General features: G+C 34.8%; 1 protein-coding gene across 4 annotated transcripts in view; it reads right to left on the bottom strand.

Annotated features, from left to right (window-relative positions):
- The window catches only part of GRIK2 (glutamate ionotropic receptor kainate type subunit 2), a 439,202-nt gene that overhangs the window by 237,331 nt on the left and 180,508 nt on the right, over positions 1–21,363 (bottom strand). For all 4 annotated transcript variants that reach the window (XM_075414313.1, XM_075414311.1, XM_075414312.1 and 1 more), the window contains 2 exons: positions 19,633–19,686; positions 16,367–16,540 (listed from right to left, as the gene is read on the bottom strand). In XM_075414313.1, the coding sequence (XP_075270428.1) occupies positions 16,367–16,540; positions 19,633–19,686 (228 nt within the window). The remainder of the gene's footprint in view (positions 1–16,366; positions 16,541–19,632; positions 19,687–21,363) is intronic.

The raw sequence follows: 21,363 nt of genomic DNA on the forward strand, positions 1-21,363 counted from the left end.
TAACTTCTAGAAGAAAAGGAAGAACTGGTACTCCAGTTTACCAACTGTATGATGTCTGTGTGATTAAGTCACAATTCTTCTTCATGAATATGAGTACAGCTTTCAATTTCATGTCTCTAACTGCTGTTGGAGAAGTTCCCTCAGATCAAATAGTGATCTATAGAGCTACCCAGGATGTATCTCTCAGAAAAGAGCCACGAGTAGCTGTTGTGTATAAACTAAAAATCATAAGATAATTCAAGAAGAAGAGACCTCAGGACTTCCCTAGTCCAACGCCTTACTCAAAGCAATGTCACTTCTGAGGTCAGACCACATTGCTCAGAAATTTATCAGGTCTCAAAAACCTGCAAGGATGAGACTACACAACCCCTCTGAGCAATCTGTTCCACTGCTTTGCTTTGCTCATGGTGAAAAATATTCTCCTTATATCCAATCCAAACCTCTCTTCTTTCACTTCATGCCTTTGCTTTTATGCTCACACTACGCACTGCAGGGAGTAGCTTGGATCTGTCTTCTTCGTAATCTCCTTGCAGGTCTCAAGTGGATGCTGCTGGGTCCTCGCTAGGCCCTCTTATTCCCAGGCTAGTTCCCTCAGTCTCTTTTCATACTGCAAGTGCTCCAGTCCCTCAGCCCTGACAATCTTGGTGGCCCTTCGCTGAACTTTCTCCAGTTTATCAAGATCCTTCTTATACAAAGAAGTTACTGTACAAGTTCTGTTCATGCTTCAAAATGTAACATTTGAAATGCTTCGATGTTCTTTTGGAGTCCTGAAGTATTTTGTTCATTCCTCTATTATCTCCAGGAAAAGGTAATGCATTCTTTATTGGGTTTGTGTGTTACTACTTCCAACCATATAAGTCAAGGAAAACACAGCATAGAGAAGGAAAGGGAGAAGAACCACAGACCTAAATATCCCTCTAAGAATCTATTTTTAAGGGGGTATAGCCACATAAAGCCTAACTGACCAAATCTGGCTAAGACGTGCAATGGGTTGCTCCCAGTGATGCTTCTATCATACACACACAAAAAACTTTGAAAATGCTTATAGTAAAAAAATCCTAAAAATGTAACAACTTTTTACATTATTACAAAGCCTTAAATGAAAACATTTTCAACATTTTCCATACATCTTAGATTGAACTGCACTTGGCTGAATCTTAATCACCTACCTATAATAATGCAAATTGCTTCAAAATTAGGTACTATATTTCAAAATTATCACAACTTATGAAATACAAAGAAAACAATACTTCAGCAGTTCTGGAAAGTTGAACACATCTGTTCAAATGATGTGATAGGAACACATCTTCTCGTGGAACAGCTCACGATTTAGGAGCAAATCACTAGTAAATCTTCTGTTAGATCTGGTGGGCTAGCTGTTGCTAATTTATATTCCCAGAAATACTCTTCAGTGTTTTTCTGTAACAGTTATGAGACCTAGTGTTCAGACAGTAAAGACTCTCTCCTGATAGTGCTTTATGTCCTACTGCTCTACTGATGGACTTTTTCACTCAATCTACTTGTCAATCTACATGGGTCCCTAACATTCTGATTCTAATCAATAGCATTGAACAAGCTTCATACAGATCATCTAAACATTTTGTTTCCCAAGACTATTCTGACTGAAAGTAAAAGGAGCATATGCTAGTATCCACAAGATAAATAAAAGCAAACACTAATATATATATATATAAATTTTAAAATCTGCTCGTAATTTTTACTCCTGGAATCCCCTCTCTTGTCAGATCTCTCATTCGTTAATACATTTTTACTCAAGCATTATCCTTATGAGTTTCTTGATTCACAGCTTTTTGAAAGGAGTGTGATATTTGCCTTAGAGAGCTGCTAGGAATAATGCAAAAGCTATCAAAATACACTGATTTTCTACCAACTTATTTTTCCTGAATTTTATGATGTCCAAGCTAAACCTCAATATATGTATGCTTTATTATAGTGTTTCACATTTTACAGTTTCACTTTATTCATCTTTCATGGTTATTTTTTAGGAATGAGCTACAAATAATAATCTGATCTCATCAAATTCAAAGTAACTTTAATAAAATTGACAAGTATCTTTATTTTTACCCTAATACAGCTGATTCCATTAAATGAACACACACATTTTATCTGGGTGTAGAATCTTCACTTTTTTCTGTGTCCTTCTCCAGTCATGTTGTAGTCACTACATTCACTAGAATGTCATTCAGTATACTACATCCATGTTTAAAAGATAGAATCAACTTTGACTTCTTTTCACACTAGTAGATATAAAAACATGTCCTTAGAAATGCTTATAAATGCTAATAAAATATTTGTTCATAACCAGGGTGAACCTGAACTTTAAGTTCAGCCTTCTAAAGCTACATATAAAGCTCCTTACATTGCAATTTATAAACAAATCCAATGAAAGTTTGCTTTATATGACAGAGCTGTGCTTGAAACCTTATGACTCACTGTCATGGTTTGGCCCCGGCTGGCAACAAAGAACCATGTGGTCGATCTATCGCCCCTTCCCTCGGTGGGGTGGGGAGGAGAATCGGAAGAAAAAGGCAAAGCTCGTGGGTTGGGATAAAGACTTTTTAACAGAACAGCGAAGGAAGCAAACAGTAATCACAATAATAAGCAGAATATACAAAACAAGGGAATACGCAGGGCAATTCTCTTCCTGCCCAACACCTCGCATTCTCGTGAGCTGTGATTAACCTCCCCTCAGCCAGCTCCCCCACTCGGAAGTGAGCATGACATCACATGGTATTGCATAACCCATTTGGCCAGTATGGATGGCCGCCTGGCTGTGTCCCCTCCTGGCTTCTTGTGAAAGTTAACCCCATCCTGGCTGAACCCAGGACACTTATTTTTCATTTAAAGAGAACTTCTTTCAAGATATCCACATTTAAACCGCTTTAAATTGTTCAAAACCAATTTTCTAACATTGCTGATGTCTGTTCCTAATCAACGACCTTTGACCTTTAGTCAAAGTATAGGCCACATTTGGAACAATAGTCAAAGAAACCTAAGCACATTCAATCTAAAAGAAACACGGAGACAATACTCTCTGATGCAATTAGACATAAATTTCAATAAAAGGCATATTTCTTTTTCTTTGTATATTTAGGTTTTTCATTTAGAATACAGTGTCAGGACTAAACCCGGCAAACGAAGGTAGAGAACCCTGCTTGTATTAACATTAGTAGAGGAATACTAAATTTTAAAGAAAATGTTTGTGTTTTTATTTTCCTTGTTAAATGCAAAACTGGCAAATGTAAGCACTTATTAATCGAAATCATTAAGCACATTTTTGCTTTGTGCAAATATGTGAAGCCCTAACTGTGCCACAGAACAAAGAAGCCTTTCTTATTGCTCCTAGATGTTGCTATAAATCTTTGAATCCAAGACAGAAGCATCTCCTTCCATTAATATTGATTTTAGTTTTTCAATTCTTGATCATGCAATGAACTTCAGGCTGAATACCTTACATGCATGACAGTACTCTTCGAAGAAAGTGGTATGTCAGTGTTTATATTTCTATATTCTACCAGAAGTTGAAAACAAATGTATCCAGCTCTATAGAAGGTACTCCTATCTGCTTGTTAGTCTTTTTTTTTTTCCAAAAAAGGAAAATTTAAGAATGAAAAACATCTTCAGAGGCAGAAACAGAGCAGAAATATTCATAGGGGACACCAAAGTTGTGAAGATCAGAGATGTGTTCTCCTGCATTTTGCTGCAGAGTTATACTCTATTAACAGTAAAAAAAATCCAACACCAAACCAACCCTCAAATAAATTTAATGCTCAGAGGTTAAAAAAAATGTTACAGCACTTTATTCTTCAAATTATCATTCCTAAATTGCTTTCTATGTAATTTTTTTCTGTTGTTTGCATATGTATCGACAGTAGACTTCAAAGTTTATAAATATGCAAGTATTTCACTGAATTAATTCACTCTGCCCCTATACACAACCATGAACCAACAGAACCTGGTCCTCAGGAGTGACTGCAATTACCTAGACATTTGCTGGGAAAACACCACAGCAGCATGCAAGCCATCCATCAGGTTCCTCAAATGCATTGAGGACTACTTCCTGCTACAGTTGCTGGACATGCCAACTAAGAACAGTTCATTGCTAGATTTACCACTCACAAACTAAGAAGATTTATTTGACAATGTAACTACCAAAGAAAATCTCAGATACAGAGATCATAACATTGTGGAGTTTAAGATCTCGATGAGCACAATGAAGGCCAGTAGTAAGCCAAAGACATGGATTTTATGACAACCAACTTCAATATGCTCAGAGCCCAGCTATGAGGAGTTCCATGGGAGGCATCTATGGAGGGCCAAGGAGCTTGTATATGCTGGGAGTTATTCAAGAACAACCTCCTGGAAACAGTGGAGCAGTCTTCCTTTTAAAGTAAAAGGAAGGCAGCAGAACAAAAGAGCACCATGGCTTAACAATGAGATTTTGGGTGTGCTTAAAAGCAAAAAAGAAGCATACCAGCTATGGAAAGGCAGCCAAATGCCCATCAAGGATGACATGAACCTTGCTAGGGCATGCAGTCAGGAAGGCTGAGGCTCAACTGGAACTGGCCAAAGATGTCAGGAACAACAAGAAAGGGTTCTTCAGTTACATGACCAGAAAGCAGAAGCACAGGGAATATGTAGGCCCATTGCTAAACAGTTTACAAATGACACTGAACTGGGTGGGGAAAGCAAGCATGTCAGAAGGGAAAGCCATCTTACAGAGACACCTGGATAGGCTAGCAAGAACTGTACTCATTTTAACAGACAAGTGCAAAGACGACATAACCAAAGAGCCCATTACAGGCTAGGATCCGTGTGGCTGGGGAGCAGCCTTGCTGAAAGGGACTTAGGGGTCATGGTGGACAACAAGCTGAACACGAGTCACCTGGTAGCCACTACAGCAACAACAGAAAATCAGATCCTGGACTGCATCCACAGGGGCATTACTAGCAGAGAAGAGATGATCATTCCACTCTACTCAGCACTTGTCAGGCCGCACCTGAAGTAGTCTGTCCAATTAACCTCCCCATAACTCAAGAAAGACATGGACACACTGGACAGAGTCCAAAGAGCACCACAAAGATGATCAAAAGGCTGGAAACCCTGCTCTCTAAGGAAAGACTGAAGGAACTAGACCTTTTCTCACTGGAAAAGAGAAGGCTCAGGGGGGACCTCATGACAGTATTCCAGTACTTAAAGGGAAGCTACAAAGAGGATGGAGGCGCTCTCTCCACACGGAAGATAAAGGGAGGACAAATGGCAACGGGTACAAGGTATACCGGAAGAGGTTTCATCTGAATATAAAACTTTTTACAGGGAGAATAATGACTGGAACAAATTCCCTAGGGACATGGTGGAGTTCTCATCACTAGAGGTTTTCAAGATACAATTGGACAGGGTGCAAGATAATCTCATCTTGATTCCCTTCCCTATGAAAGGTTGGACAAGATGATCTTTCAAGGTCCCTTCCAACCTGGACTGTTCTATCATTCTGTGAAATGCACCACTGCCCAAAAGGTGTCTATAGGTATGTCAGTTTTCTCCGAGGAATCCGGGACAGTCCGGTCAGAAAATTTTGTGGACAACACGTTCTAAATTAGTCTAGCAATTTCGTGAAATAACTGGCCAGCAGTCCTCCAGCAGCTAGCTTGATGTTCCTTGTATTTCTAGATACACACTACTGCAAAACTTCCTGCTCAGGGAGACTTCATACTTCCAGCATTCATGTTAACGTGAATCGCACTGTGTGAAGCACCCTAGGGACTGCGACAAAAATGATGAGCACTGTAACAAAAAACGGGTTATTTTTTCAGTTTAAAGATGAACAAATGGAAAAAAAATAGTTGTTTTTCAGCAATCTTGCAGACAAGAATATTACTTCTGATAGAGTTACTTGTATTTGTATTCAAACTACAACCTTACCCAAACTTTGGAATTACATCAGAATAACTGTCCTGTATTTTAAGCAAATAGAAGGCTAAGAAATCCAAAATAGCCTAAAGCTAATATTGTTTATCTTTTATGTAAATAGCATTAAGAGCAATCACATCATCAGGCATACACAATTTGCAAAGTGGTGTTTTCTGAACTATGTCATATATCATGAAGAGACTGAAAAAGGATTGCCCCCTGTGCTCAGAAGTACTGTGATATTCTCTCTCGATCTTCTCTCCAAATAAGAGACTGAAGAGTGTAACAAAGTAACTTACATAAAAACATTTTTTTACATAAGCAACCTTTAAAGACCCATTTAACAAATAACGTATATCATGTTAAGTGCCAAAGCACTCCAGTGGACTTCAAAAGGACTACCAACAAGCTTTGTATCACTTTTTCAGCAACAAAGCACAATGAACATTTTGTTGAACTGAGGCCTCAATCAACAGCTCAATAAACAGATGGATTGAATAATATATCTATTGATACTTATGACAAAAAAGAGACAAAATGAGATTTTGTTTTTATAAGAAATATTGAGAGAAATTACATGCAGAGAATATCCTTTGCAAAATATACTTTCCCAGTAGCATTTCACCACTAGTCTTGAATAAATGATTCTACAGCATCAAAATAAGGAATTTTTTAAAAGTTTAACGTTTATTTCCAGGACATTACATAGCCTCTCATTACCTGAAAGAAGATATAACCTTATTTCTGCTATTAACATACTATAAGTATACTCAGACCTTGGGAAGTGTAAGTATGAAAAGTATAAAAAATGTAATATCTGAAATCTCTGCTTCACAGCATCATGATACTTCGTTCTCTTTAGTGCATTCAGTATGTTATTTTTTCATCTATTTCCTATGCTGAATGGGGTTTGGGATAGCAGAGGCCTCAAGATCACAAAGAAAATATATAATAATGAAAGTACATTAATTGTGTTTCCAGTCTGACAGAAAGGTATTCACGTGCAGATTCAGGCTGATGCTGGAATTTTCCTAGACACTGTTTAATAGTTCTGTGTGGGGGCTTGTGGCAACTGCATTCCCACCAGACTGTTTAAGTGGCAAATACATTCACTGATACAATTCTGGTTAGAAGCTTGGTTAAGCAGCCTAAATGCAGGCATACGGCACTGTTTGAAATATTCAAGTATACAGAAAACATCCACAGAAAGTGGGCCAACATGACTTTGGATTTATAGGAGACCTGTGGTCTTCTGGAGGGGCAAGTGGAGGCCAGGCACAATATCCTGTGGCATCTAGAAAGCACTAAGATTGAGTCCATGATGTTCTGGACAGGAAATATAGTTATCCCTTAGGAAACTGATTTTAAGCAGTAACTATGTATCTGATCTGGATGAAAGTCTCAGTGAAGTCTACGTGTACTGTATGAATCCATTTAAAATCAGAAATATTGTGCTGTAGCTTAAGGAGATGAGCAAAACAAGATTTAGAGGAAGAAGTAATGTATTTTATTAGACACATCTATGTACGTTGGGAAAGGGAAAAAAAATGGAAAAACATTCAAGCACACAGCCTTCAGGTCTTTTGCAGAGAGGATAATATGCCCTGAAGCATGTTTGTTTCTAATAGTTGTCAACTGGTCTAGTAATTAGTGAGTATTAATTAGTAACAAACAGAAATAACAAATTCTTTTTCTTCATAAATCAGAAGTATATAACGAACGAAGACAGTTAGAGCTTGCCAAACTACACCCAAATTAACCACCTGAATATTCAGAGAAAAATATTTACATATGATTTTCACTCTTTTTCACTCCATTACAGTATGTAGTATTTAATACTCCATCGGAAAAACAAAAATCAACTCTTCAGTTCATCTGCATTACCGTATCTTAGCCTGGCATGCATGTAGCAAACTAAAGGTTAGCCAAGTTACACACATATAGTGATTTCCAAAGGACCAGGATTTTACCCAGAACATACTCTTAAACCTCACTTTTGAGTTGAGTACATATCGGCCCTAACAGGCAGTGCCACTGTGAAGCGGATGAGCACACAATAAATGCTAAATTGATGGTCCTTTCTCTCCACAAATTAAATTACTTATGTTGCTGCTTAACATAGCATGGCTACACTGTCACTATTCCACATCCTACAACTGTAACCATGATGATTGCTGAATTTGTTCATTCCTGCAAACAAATCTGCTGATTACCAGCTTTAATTGATGATGCTGCTTCTAAAGACTTCATTATTTAACCATAACAGCAAAGAAACAGAATAAAAGTAATCTTGCTTTTGGTACACTATTCCTGAAAAGTTACAATTAATATAGTGTATAAATAAACTATTAAAATTAATTTCAGAATGCATATCATAAGAAATTTATCATCTTTGACAGATTATGGTATACTGAGTTATAATCCTCAAATTTTAAATTTCTTACAGTGCACATACTTGCATATTTCCTGAATAAAGGCACTGAAGTTCCTGTTTCAAAAAACAACCTATGCTTCAGCTAGTCCTCCAGACTGCACAGGAGCTTTTGGAGGTTGCACAAGCTCTGCCATTTCCCTATTTGCTGTTACGCTGGGTTCCCTCTATTACTTTGTAAAGACGTAGCAGGAGAGTTCTGACACGAAAGCATTACATAAATCCATGTTAATCTTACTTTATTTATAAAGCACACATCCTCAAACCACATCTGGAAGAATTCTATGAAATCTTTTGGGAGAGAGAAGCTGCAGTTTCTGCTAAATGCTATACAACACTGGTGTATCTCTCCTTTGATATGGGTTTGCAAGTTTCTGATAGATTCTGTCTCCTGAAACACCAAGAAAGACTGCATGCAGGAGTCAAATATTTAATAATGTAATTAATTCTCAAAATAGCTGACATATCATTTCTAAAACATCTTACAGCATGAAATCCTGCATAGTCCCTAAACTCGTGAAGTTAACTGTGCCTCGGGGAGATTCCTTGCTTGTAATGCAGTAATAAGTAATTGTTTAGTATTTCCTTTGAAGTACGCTGTTGCTGTCACAGTGTTTTACTAAACACATCTCATCTGCAAATCCAGAAAATTCCTTTTGCTAAAGGGATAATTATACAGCTGTCTAAATAACAAGCTATCCTCTTTGAAGCTCTAAATCAGAAACCAAGACTGTATTTCTGTAATGAGTATTTCTTTTTATTTTTAAGGATCTTTTCACCCTCAGGAACCGTAAACAGCACCTTTTTCTCACCAAATCCATCTGTCCAGTCACAGTGCCTGTTAGCAGTTACTAAATTATGACTTAACTAGCTATCTCAAAAAAAACTGTTGTTTCCGTATTGTTAGGTAGAGATAAGAAACTGCAGTTTCTCAAATATCTTTTTATTGTTAACAGAACTAAATGACTACTTTGTAACAAGTTATTCCTCAAATTGGAAGACTTATCTGCTATAAAATAACTTCATTGCTAAATTAAAGAGATTACCATTTCAAATCACAAACATAACAAAAACAAAATCATTTATTATTGTTAAAAAATCAAAGTATTGATTTTTTGAAAAGGTTGAAAAGTTTGAACTGAAATTGAAAGCTAAGGAATTAGCAGGAAGTAAAGCAGCTGCAGCTTCTGTTAACACTGCTAGATAAGCACCTAAACTTCATTAAAGCACTAACTGAACAAGTTTAATAATACTATACTCACAATGAATATATTCTTTTTTCACCCCCAAGTAACTAAAGAAGTCTATCTGCCTAAAGAAAAGCAAAACTAAATTTTAGAAGTTTCTATCTCAGTGCAGAATTTGTAGCCAGTGTAATAACCTCACTGTCTATATCAGTTTGTACAGTCATTAAAAATCCTAACATCAAGGACGAATAGAGTAAGTCAAACTCCAGAAACGTGCTAAAAGAAAGACCTGGATGACACCATAATATTTTAGCTTCCTTTAGGAGGAAAGCAAAGCAGTGAATTTTGGAGAACAACACACAAGAAACTAAGAAATTGAGGTACACAACAAAATCAGATGAAAATAATCAACTGAACTAAATATACAAAATACTAGCATTGCCAATAGAGTGTATTTCAGGTTTCGCATCTCCCCGATTTCTTGAGTCAGTAATAAAGAGCTTAATTTCAACTCTGTTTGTTTAAAATCTAATCTCTTCCTTAATCAATACTGTATTTTTTTATTCACTGTTTTTCTTGGCTCATGGTGCTTACCTAAGCGTTGATTGAAATGGATCAGAGATGCCTTGATTTGAATACTTGTGTTAAATTTTTTTTTTTTTTTATTAAGGTATTGAACCTGGGAAATATCTATTTGTCTTTCACAGCAGTAGAAGAGTGCCCTCAATATTATGCATGTCCAGTTACCTGACATGGGAGTTTTTTATCTTTTTCATGAAAAACACCATTAAGCCTTGCTTATATCATGATAAAAAAATTGAGTCACTTTTTTAATTTCTAGATTTTGAAGTTTCTGATGGCCCTTAAGCTATAAGTGCCGCGGTTTCAGTGTCTTACTTTACTCTCTTAACCTCTTCCAATCTCGTCTATAAAGAAAAAAAAAGTATACTTTCCGAGTGTATTATCTTAACCAAATTAGTTTAATATAATTCAAAAAGCTTTACCAAAAGTAAGCCAAAGGGCTCTGATTATCGGGCCGCAGTGCTTTGCTGTACCTGCTATATACAGCTACTAAAGTGAACATTAAAGAATAGAATTCATAGTCAGAATAGAAAAAAGTACACTCTTTTCCACGTAACATTAAAGCAGAGAGCTAAATCAGATGATAGGCAAAAGCAATTAGTAAGGAAAACTTTACGTTAATGAAGCAGCAGAACTTGTTAAGACTCTCAATTATGCATACTAAGTTCTGACTTGAGGCACAGAAAACTGTGGAAGATTAATATCTGTAGAATAAAAGAATTCTAAACTCATAACACTTTATTCATGCTCTGTTTTACCTGGTCTGAATCATGGTTGTCATATATAAATTTAGGAATTCATTTAAGCTCAGGGTTTTGAAGGATTTTTTTGTCTTTCTGTGTGCTACTTATACTTCTTATTTTTGAGTCTGTAGATCACAGTAAAGTTTCTTGAAAATAGTATGTTACTGCTCTGTTTTCCAGAACATCTTTCCGTTAATACAGTACAAATGACAATACTGTTAGAATTTAACAAAAATATTCAGTCCTTATAATAAAGTCATTTTTTCATCTGGCAGGAAAATCCAAAATTTAATTTTGTGCTCCAGTCTAAATAAAGATGAACCTTTTCAAATCTAAACTTTTCATGAAATAAAAGCTAAAGTTACAAAAATTAAATGTTTTTATTTTATTCTGGTTTTTTTTTAACTTACATTAAAAATTCATTTTTGAAGAAGACATGCTATTCTGGTTTAAAAATGGTGTGGTTTTTTTAATGTCAAGTCATTTTGCTCAAGTGGTTACTAGGTAGCAATCACTTTCACATTTCAGAATTAAGTGTATTTAGTGACAAATAACAGTAATGAATATATCAGAGAATTGTTTAAAGATCCTCAATCTAGTTAGAAGTTGTTTAGTAACTTCACAACGCAAAGCTCCATTTCAGACTAGTTTCAGTCTGTATTGCAGTCTACAATGCTGAAATACTTTCAAGGCAAATTGCCTCAACAGAACCACCGGTTTTCATACCTGAATCTATCATATACAAATAAATACGCACAGAAACCCATTCATTTTGATGACATACAACTTAAAATATTTCTCTTGGAGCAAATCTCAAAACTTTCAGTCACACTATTCAACCTCTTTTGATTTGAATGTTGTTCATATATTATAATTAACTAGTCTCTAGGACAGAAATGTGCACAGAAAAAAATATTCTGCAGGTATCTTTATTTTACTTTTATGCCAGCTTCTATAACCCTGTAAAAAACATCTAGGCAACTAAACATTCTAGCAGAACGATTAAGCCATAAATAAAACCCTGGTAATCCAGTCTGGCAGCAGACCAAACCAACACCTGGTGCCTTTTACATAAATGTTCAGCATATTTAAGCTTCTCATAGATGGAGCAAGTTCAAAAGCTCAAGACTCATACTGCCCACAGACTAACTTTATAAATGTGCATTTTGAACAGCTAACAAGTGAAATTAATGGTGGGAAACAGGGAAATGCACAAATGAATGGACATTTACCAGCTAGATAGTGGCAGGTTAGAGCAACTTCGGATTTTATTTGGAAAATTGTAAGAAGCCAAAGAAAAAAAAAGACACTTTCACGTATTGCTGAATTAAGTCAGGAAGTGACGGATCAAATGAGAATGCATTACTAAGTTTATTCTAGCCTGAAAAAGCCCCAGCTGTGGATTTAACATGGGCAAACATTTTATTCATTATTTCACTGGGACTTTTTCATCCAACAGTAACAAGAAGAAACAAGGAGACAATGAGAAAAAGATAGAGCAAAGTTAGATATTAATTCTACTAGTAAGAAGGATAAATTATTGCAATAGATTGGTCTTTGACTTTTTTAGTATTTTTTTTTAGTATTTTCTAAAGGCATGGCTTATTACCTGTGACAGAATTATCATTAACATATTTCTGTACTTTCATTATCAGAACAGCCCCAAGGCATGTGTCAGTTCCATGTGATCTTTACTTTTACAAACACTATATATTTCTTGATATTATATTTATATTTATATTTATATTTATATTTATATTTATATTTATATTTATATTTATATTTAGTAAGAGGATGGTGATACAACAACAATGATCAAAGTAAATACAGGACTGCTGAGGATACTCCAAAAAAAGAAACCTTTACAAATTTAAGAAATTGATATGATATTTTAAATAACTCAGTGAGCCATACCATGTGTCCATATACATTTTTGCACACGTGTTGATAGAAAAAAAAGTATGCAAATATATTTGAATAGCAACACATTTAGATTGTTATTGATATAAGGATAAGCACCACTTGGATTATCCTCAGACCAATAAAGAAATATGAAAGAATCATCAAAAGGTATATATGAAATCTATTAGTGTGTGAATCATGATAGAAAATCCTCCTCAATAAAAGCAGACCACTGAGACTTCCTCAGGAATTCTATGTATCATATAAAAAGTATATTCACAGTTTTATTGCAAAGTCACCTATTAATTTAGACTTAAGTAGAAATTGTATCTATTTGACTCTCATAAACTTTTATACAAGCAAATTTTTATCACAAGAAGTCTGTGTAAAGAAAACATCTATAGTCTGACACAACACAGGAAGTTATTTCCAACATTTCCACAGATTTTCTGGAGTCACAGAAAGAACAAAGCCAATTGTGCAAAGTTACTCTCCTAAATCATAGAATGGATTTAGTTTCCTTGTTATACAAATAACATATATTAACTCATAGAATGATTAGACATAGTAGCATTTATTAAATAGTTTAGATTTATTTTTCCAAAGCCCATACAAAGAATCTTAAGAAACACTAAAACGGGAGTGAAATGTGGTGTAAACTTTGGTTTTCACCACCAGTCTTCTCGGGTGTGCTAAAGCGCTACCCTTTCCAGAGCTGTCCTGAGGAGCAGCCTACAAACAAACGAAAAACTATCCTAACTGAAGTCAATAGGATCCACACTTGGAAATATGACTTGGAAAGGAATGAGATGAAATTTTATACCCATTTTTTATCACATTGGGATGCTAAAGGTCAGATAATTATGATGAAAAACACATACTAATTAGAGAGTTATACTAGCCTACAGAAAACAAGAACTGAGACTGGGAACTCTATGAATCATAAATAAGGAAATTCAACATCAGAATTAAAATGATAGTTCTAACTCTGTTATGATGGCTAAGTTTATCTACATATGGTGGAAAAGTCAGAGGAAGACAATCGTAACAGAAACATCACCAGAGCTTATAAAATTTGTGATCCATAACTGCCTGGTTTTACACCATTGGAAACCAGTTAGTCTCCACTGAGGTCTCAATTTTTAGAATTTACAAACCTCAGGTTTTTTATTTGGCAAATTCTCACATTTCAGGTGTTTTAATAACTGATTAAATGGCATCTAGTTATATGGCTCAAGCTGAATGCACTCCCACTTAGCAGACTTATTGTTAATATTTGTCTGAATAAGCTGTAGTCATTATCAACCAGTGACAATAAAACAAATTCCCAGTTCATCTCAAATCAGTTAAGAGTACTCCATAACAAGAATTAATATCTGTGTGGAATATTTAATTCCTGAGTGCATTTCTGACTTTAAATACACATGAACAGTGAAATGGAACTCAGATTTTACAAACTTAACAACTTTATTGATAGTAAGTCAATAAAATGACTTATTTTACTCCACTATTTTTGTTCTGAGCACAGGAAGAACTTTGTGCAATGATGTCAGGACAGAACTGTCTTTTACACCTTCCAAAGGTGTTTACACCTTTTCTTGAAAAACTGACCTCCTCTGAAGAATTTTTTCTGTATCTAAGGGCCAAATTATGAAAGCTCTGTAAGCACCTAACACTTGTCAAGATTACTAGGGCTTTACATATCCTTTAAATTCTGTCCTGTATATCTCAGGTATCTAAAACCTAGGTAATCAAAGAGCATTTAGATGCTTAATCAACAAAAAGAATCCCTGCAAAATATTCATCACAGTCTGTATGAATACTTGGTTCCACATAGATTTACAAAGAGGGCTCTTAAGGGTCCGGAAAAGAAACCAGTGTGTTTTTGATGCACTACTTTCCTATCCGGAGACAAAGTAATGGTGTAAAGTGGGGTCACACAGAGTCACATACTAGCAATAACAGGCTTCTGCCTCACACCAGAAGCTTTTCTGAGAATGACACTTCAATTACAGCACCACAGAAGACAAAAAATACTCGACTGTGTCACAGAACTCAATTCCAATACTTCTTATACTATGATTTTTTTTCCCTAAATTCTGATAAAGTAACTATTGCTACTGATCTTGGTAACTATCCAGAGGTTTGAGATCAGTTGTATCTTTGATCAACGCATAAAATATACAGCTACATTGAGTGAGATGAACTGGAACAAATTTCAAATCAAAAAAGGTAAAAGTCAAAGAATGAAAACATTAATGCAAGTAAGGAAGCAAGACACAATGACTTAAAATATTAAGCAGTAGCTATATGTAAACCAGATGCATACTTCACATTTTTCTAATATTTGGGGGGATCCATTTGCTTATTTGGAATTATTTAGAGAAAAGAACAACGTAGCTTTGCAGATCCCATCATACAGTACTTTAAAAGTGAAGCATAACAGAACTAGTAAATAAATTAAATTTAAAATGTTTCCAGTTAGCATGCTCAAGACACTATACACAGCAAGTAATAGAACAAAAAAGTATTTTTCTCCAAAAAGTGTAATTTTTAAAAAATAACAAAAAGGAAATTAACTTTTTCAAATATTGATTGTCATTTAGTATCTAATGTATATAAAATCTTTAAATCTTATAAGTAGAAAAAAATTGTACAAAGGAGTAGCTACGTTATGTGGCTCAATTAACACAACCTAGAAAACTGAAAGATAACTAAGATGCTAATCTTCAAGAAACACAATTTGCTATTTTTCAAATGGAACATGCAAAGGTTGCTTAAAAAACATAAATTCTAAAGAGCAGCAGAACTTCTGTTAGCAAAAATATTACAAATCACTCCAGGCCAAAGTGGAAAATTAAATGCTTCAACAGATTTGAAAACTAAAGAGGTCCTAATAAAGAATATGTTTTAGAATAAATGCCTTCCTAACATTGTAACTCTAGATTTAATTCCAACTAATGAGCAGAAACTTGCTGAAAACCTAGCAATGAAAGCTCATTTGCATGAACGAAATTGTGATTTTCATGAACTGAAGTGTGGCCAAAGATAATGACTGTGGAAGGAAAAAAACCCAAACAGACTAACTAGCTATGTGAAGGCACAGGAACTGAAAAAGATAGTAAGAAGGTGTTATTTGTAATATTTCTAAAGTAGAAAAAGAGAGTTATGTAGAAATGAAATAGTAGACATTGTTAATGAATGAATCTTTAATGAGTAAGACACAAAAGAGAGAAAAAGACAATTGTGATGTAGCTGGATTTTTGTCTGGATTTGACATGATCCCATACAATCTTTTCACCAACAAAGCAGGGAAATGTGGACTAGATTAAGTAGACATTTACTATGTGGCATTATGATTTGAGAAAAAAACCCCATCATTATGTGTCATTTTGAAAGAAAGTTAATACGGCCATGTATTCAGTCTACAGAATACTAACGGAAACACCACAGTTACTCTTTGACTCATGTTTACAATACTATTTGGTCTCATACCTCTAAATAAATTTAGTAACAGAAATAAAAAGTTAAAAGTTTTTTTTAGTTTCACAAACATATACAAAAAAGGAACTAAACATTGATACTCATACCGTCATAAATCCATCCAGCAAACCTGAATCAGGCTTAGGAGGTGCTTGCAATCGCTCCATAGACCACTTTTCAATGATAGATGACACCTGGGTATTTTCTGTGTTTAAAATTCTGAATCCGGTCATATTAACACCACTATACCGGTAGGGTTCCACATCCAAGGCAAACAGGTCCTGAAAAAGATGACGGTCATATAAATTCTGTAATACACTGCAATTCCTACTTTGATTGTTAGACCATCTCCCCAGATGAGAGTACTGAAAATTGCAGGAGTACAAGTGCTATATATGCTAGGAAGTATGCTTTGTTTATCTGAGCAACTCAGCTGACCTGATAGTGGGAGTAATCTGATTCACAGAGGAAGAACAGCTTCAAATGTCTTTTTTTTAAAAAAAAAAAAAAAAAAAAGCCAGTTGCAGAACTGTATCCACTACTAGCTAGGTTTAAATATTGAGAGTAGGCTTTAATATTAATTGCTAAAACTATTGTTATTAACCTTTAGTTCTTTGGCTTACCAGAACAGACTTCAAATCAAAAAATAAACAGAAAAATAGTTTCCTTGCACCTGCACTCCCTATGAAACTTGAACACGTTGATTTCAGACTATAAACTGGGAGGAGAGGGAAAACGTACATGGCTTTAAATTTAACTAAAAGGATTTTTCACAGCTATCAGTCTTACTTCCAAACAAGGATATATCCTTGACCAGGAACTTATCTTTGCAAAAATAACCTTTTCCAATTTAATGTATTTTTGACACAATGAATGTGTGTATATATTTAGCACCCCAATACAAATGGAGGCAAAGATAAATTAATAAAAAGAAGAAAATCAAATTTTTAGAATCAAGCAAGTAAAGTCAAGATTGTATCAATCCTTTGACAGAATCCTCAGAAACAATGCAGAACCAATACTTGACTTCAGGAAACTCAGGTCTACGAGTCTACCTTTCAGGTTTGAACATGGAGGAAAAAAAAAAATTAAGTTGATGAAGAAAGCAGTCCTGACTCACTAGGTCTAGGTACATGCATTATAAACAAACTTTAATTTGGCTTACTTTGTTGCCTTTTAAATAATTTTAAGTGACATAATCAAGGTTATACATAAGACATTACTATCCTATAACATAATTATAGTTTCACTGAACAAAGAAATTCTCCAGACATTTGATACTTCGTTATTCATCTGATTTTTAATTTATTTTTTGCTGGCAGCTTAATACATTATAAATTTACATTAAATGGTAGTGTTAGGTGTAACACTTGCCTGAATTCATTTTGTTCATTGGCTAGAGATGAAGAATATTAAATATTGTACTATGGAAAACTAGAATATAATTCATTATTCTTTGTTGACATAACCAAGCACACAAAAATAATAACTGGTTATCAGTCATTACCTCTTTTTAATTATAGCTAACAATGATACCATTTTCCATATACGATACCTAAGATAAGCAGGTGTCAAAATTCTTTTAAGTTATTCATTTACAAATAACCTAACTCATGTCCTCTTTCTAAAGAAATAAAATATTATACAGCAAGGGAAATGTTGAAATTTAACTAGAACTACGTTATATCTTTCTCTCTATAAAATCTCAGTCTTTACTGTGAAAGAAGTCAGAACCTCAGATGCAATTATTTAATCCAAACACATTCATGTTTACACTGGAATATAATAAATATACACAACAATATTATTCATATATTATAAATATACACAGGTCAGAGTATTAATGAGCTACTGCATTAGACCCTGAATCAATCAAGAGGAGAATACACAGAAGACTGCTGTAAACACTGTGACTGGAAAATTTATTTGACAGGACTTTCACCATGTCAGGTAAGAAGCAATTAATATATCAAAACAACTATGTTCTGATGCAAGTTCCAAAGCTACACTGCAAAATCAAAATCTATCATCCATTTGTGCACACTAAATTATCCTTTGGTAGCTCCAAGTCAATACAATACTCGTCTCTCAAAAAAAAAGTTAATGTTCTAATAAGGAAATAAGAATGGCAGAAAATCCTGATTTTTAAACATAGCTTTAAGAATTAAAATTAAATGCCAATGAACAGCATACTACTCAAAAGGCAATTTTCTCCAACAACAAAATGAAAATTTAAAAAATAAAAAATCCCTTAAAACACCTAGAATCAACTCTGAGAGACTAGTGAGGGAAGTTCTATTGCACACAGTCCTAAATCTGCGATAGAACAACTTGCCCTTCTAAAATACCACTTGTGCAGAGTATTTTGCCTTTACAGTTACAGTGAACTTCACAAACTATTTTGCTTTCTATTCAACAAGCCATTTCCTTGCTAATACTTTCCGTGAACTTCTGTTTCATGATTCTGAGGTGAACTTTCCATCCTACCACAAGGGATTCAATTCCACAAGGACTTAAACATGTACGCAACTCTAAACTTAGGTCATTTCAAGCATGGTTTTACAAGTGCAATTCTGTCTCATGCTTGAAATTACCTGTATTTTAAGAACCTTAATGAACTGCAATCTAAATAGACAAATTTGAACAGAATGGAAAACAGACAAATGTGCACTACTGTAGCTTCTAGAGTACTATTTTACCAACTTTAAAACTGTTTCTTAATTAGGTTGCAGTGAGCAGCAAAAAAAGCTCTTCACATACATGTTTGTTAGGTTTTCTGAGAGCATTCATATTTCAAACGTTCATTTATTGCAAATGTTAAATCTAGTGGTTCCAAGAATGAACAAATTCCTTCTTAGTTACTTTTACAATGGACACCAAAGCATACTGTGTAATTTATTTGCCTAAAAAGCTCATGTGGACTGTTTTATATAATGCTGCTAATATTCACACCAAAATATTCAGGAATCATATGAGCGTGAACTATTACCTTGTAAAATGTTGGATGAAAAATAAGGAATATTTGAGTAAGTTTAAAATATCATAATCTTCACATATAAATAGCTAGAAGAGAAAAATGATAAAATTCACAATATAAATAATCAATTATATACTCAACCCTGCTTGAAAGTTGAAAACTGCAGTGCTGCAGAGTCAGTTGCTCTTTCAAGTCTATCAGTTTCCAGGGCACACTGTTTAACAATGATTAAACCATCCTGATGAGTTTTCAATGAAAGTAAGAAAACTCAACAGAGAAATCATCTTCTACGCACACTCCATTCCAGAAACACCTTTTTGATTTTGTTAAGTGATACAAGTAAGGAAAGTAACATCTTTCTTAGATGTCATCAGTATGTTTTTATAAGCCACTTACCAGTGTGGTGAAGATATAGTGATAGTATTCTGTCATCATTCCCATAGCTAAAGCCTTAAAAAAATAAACAAAAGATTAATGTTTCTGAGGTCAAGCAATACATTTTTATCACATTTACATGGTAAATGAAAAGCTGCAAAAGAACACTACTGGGACCAGACTATAAGGTTGGAATTATACTAAAATTAGGTCAAGCAAGTCATTTCCTAGCAGTTAGAGCAGATTACTGACTATTAAAGGAATTTATGAACCAGATCTTCTGATAGAAAGAATACTATTAGACTGTTTAGTGAAGTAAATGTGAAAGAGGCTTATAGTTTTACATATTAATGGATGCATTAAGTTTCCACACGAAATTTGAATTGACAATATTTTCAATCATTGTTGTACTCTTCTCTTAAAAAGAATAACCTAACAGGAAATATTTTTTCTATGTTGATGAACAATGCTATGCATTTATAAGAAGAACCCAAGCTTCTATTATACATGTGTGCATTTTTCCAACCATGGAAGAAAATACTCCTGAGCAAAGTTTTGAAAAGCAAGATACGTGCTCCTTCAGTAAAAATGAAGAACAAATATTTATAGTATTATGCTATAAATTCAGGTATCTATCAAGTACCTTCGTCTGCCTTGCTAACTATGTAATACCAAAAACTTGTTTATTAACTGTGTATTTTAAAATGTTCAGACTTTTCAGGAGTAGGGAGGTGATCGTGACCCTGTACTCGGCACTGGTGAGGCCGCACCTCAAGTAATGTGTTCAGTTTGGGGCCCCTCACTACACAAAAAATATTGAGGTGCTGGAGTATGTCCAGAGAAGGGCAGTGAGGCTGGTGAGGGGTCTAGAGAACAAGTCTTATGAGCAGCAGCTGAGGGAACTGCGGCTGTTTAGTCTGGAGAAGAGGAAGCTGAGGGGGGACCTTATTGCTCTCTACAACTACCTGAAAGGAGATTGTAGTGAGGCAGCTGTTGGTCTCTTCTCCCAACTAACTAGCGATAGGATGAGAGGCAATGGCCTCAAGTTGCATCAGGGGAGGTTTAGATTAGATATAAGGAAAAATTTCTTTACTGAAAGAGTGGTCAGACATTGCAATAGGCTGTCCAGGAAGGTGGTGGAGTCACCATCCCTGGAGGTGTTCAAAAAACATGTAGTTGTGGCACTTCAGTGTATGTTTTAGTGGGCATGGTGGTGTTGGGTGGATGATTGGACTCCATGATCTTAGAGGTCTTTTCCAATCTATGAGTCTATGATTCTCTTAACAGTGCAAGAACAAATATTTGTAGATACAATTTTAAAGCGATAAACTACGGATGTCTCATTACTCTTATTCATTAAGGGCATTTTCACCTGAAAAGCATGTACCTTCATGCTCTGCACCAAAGTTGCATAGACTAGTGAGATTTATTCAATCATTTTAGTATCTACAGTGATTTTTACCTAATTTTAGCACTGTAAAAAAGCTACACAAGTAAGCAATATTTTCTTCCTTTCCAGGAATTATCAATGGAAGTCTTTGCCAAGTCCCTACCACTTCCACCTCCTTTAACACAGTGAAGGCAACAATTACACAGTTGTCCTAATACCAGACTTTGTATACAAAACAATAATCAGAGTTGTGAAGGCTGTGGGAGCCTTTTTACTTTTGACATTGGCTGAAAAATGATGAAAAAACTTGTCTATATGTTCTTTTTCAAAGAAAAGTTAAAAGTTAAAATAAATTCAAAATG

The sequence above is a fragment of the Opisthocomus hoazin genome, chromosome 2 (assembly GCF_030867145.1).
Source record: "Opisthocomus hoazin isolate bOpiHoa1 chromosome 2, bOpiHoa1.hap1, whole genome shotgun sequence".
NCBI classification, from domain to species: Eukaryota; Metazoa; Chordata; class Aves; order Opisthocomiformes; family Opisthocomidae; genus Opisthocomus; species Opisthocomus hoazin.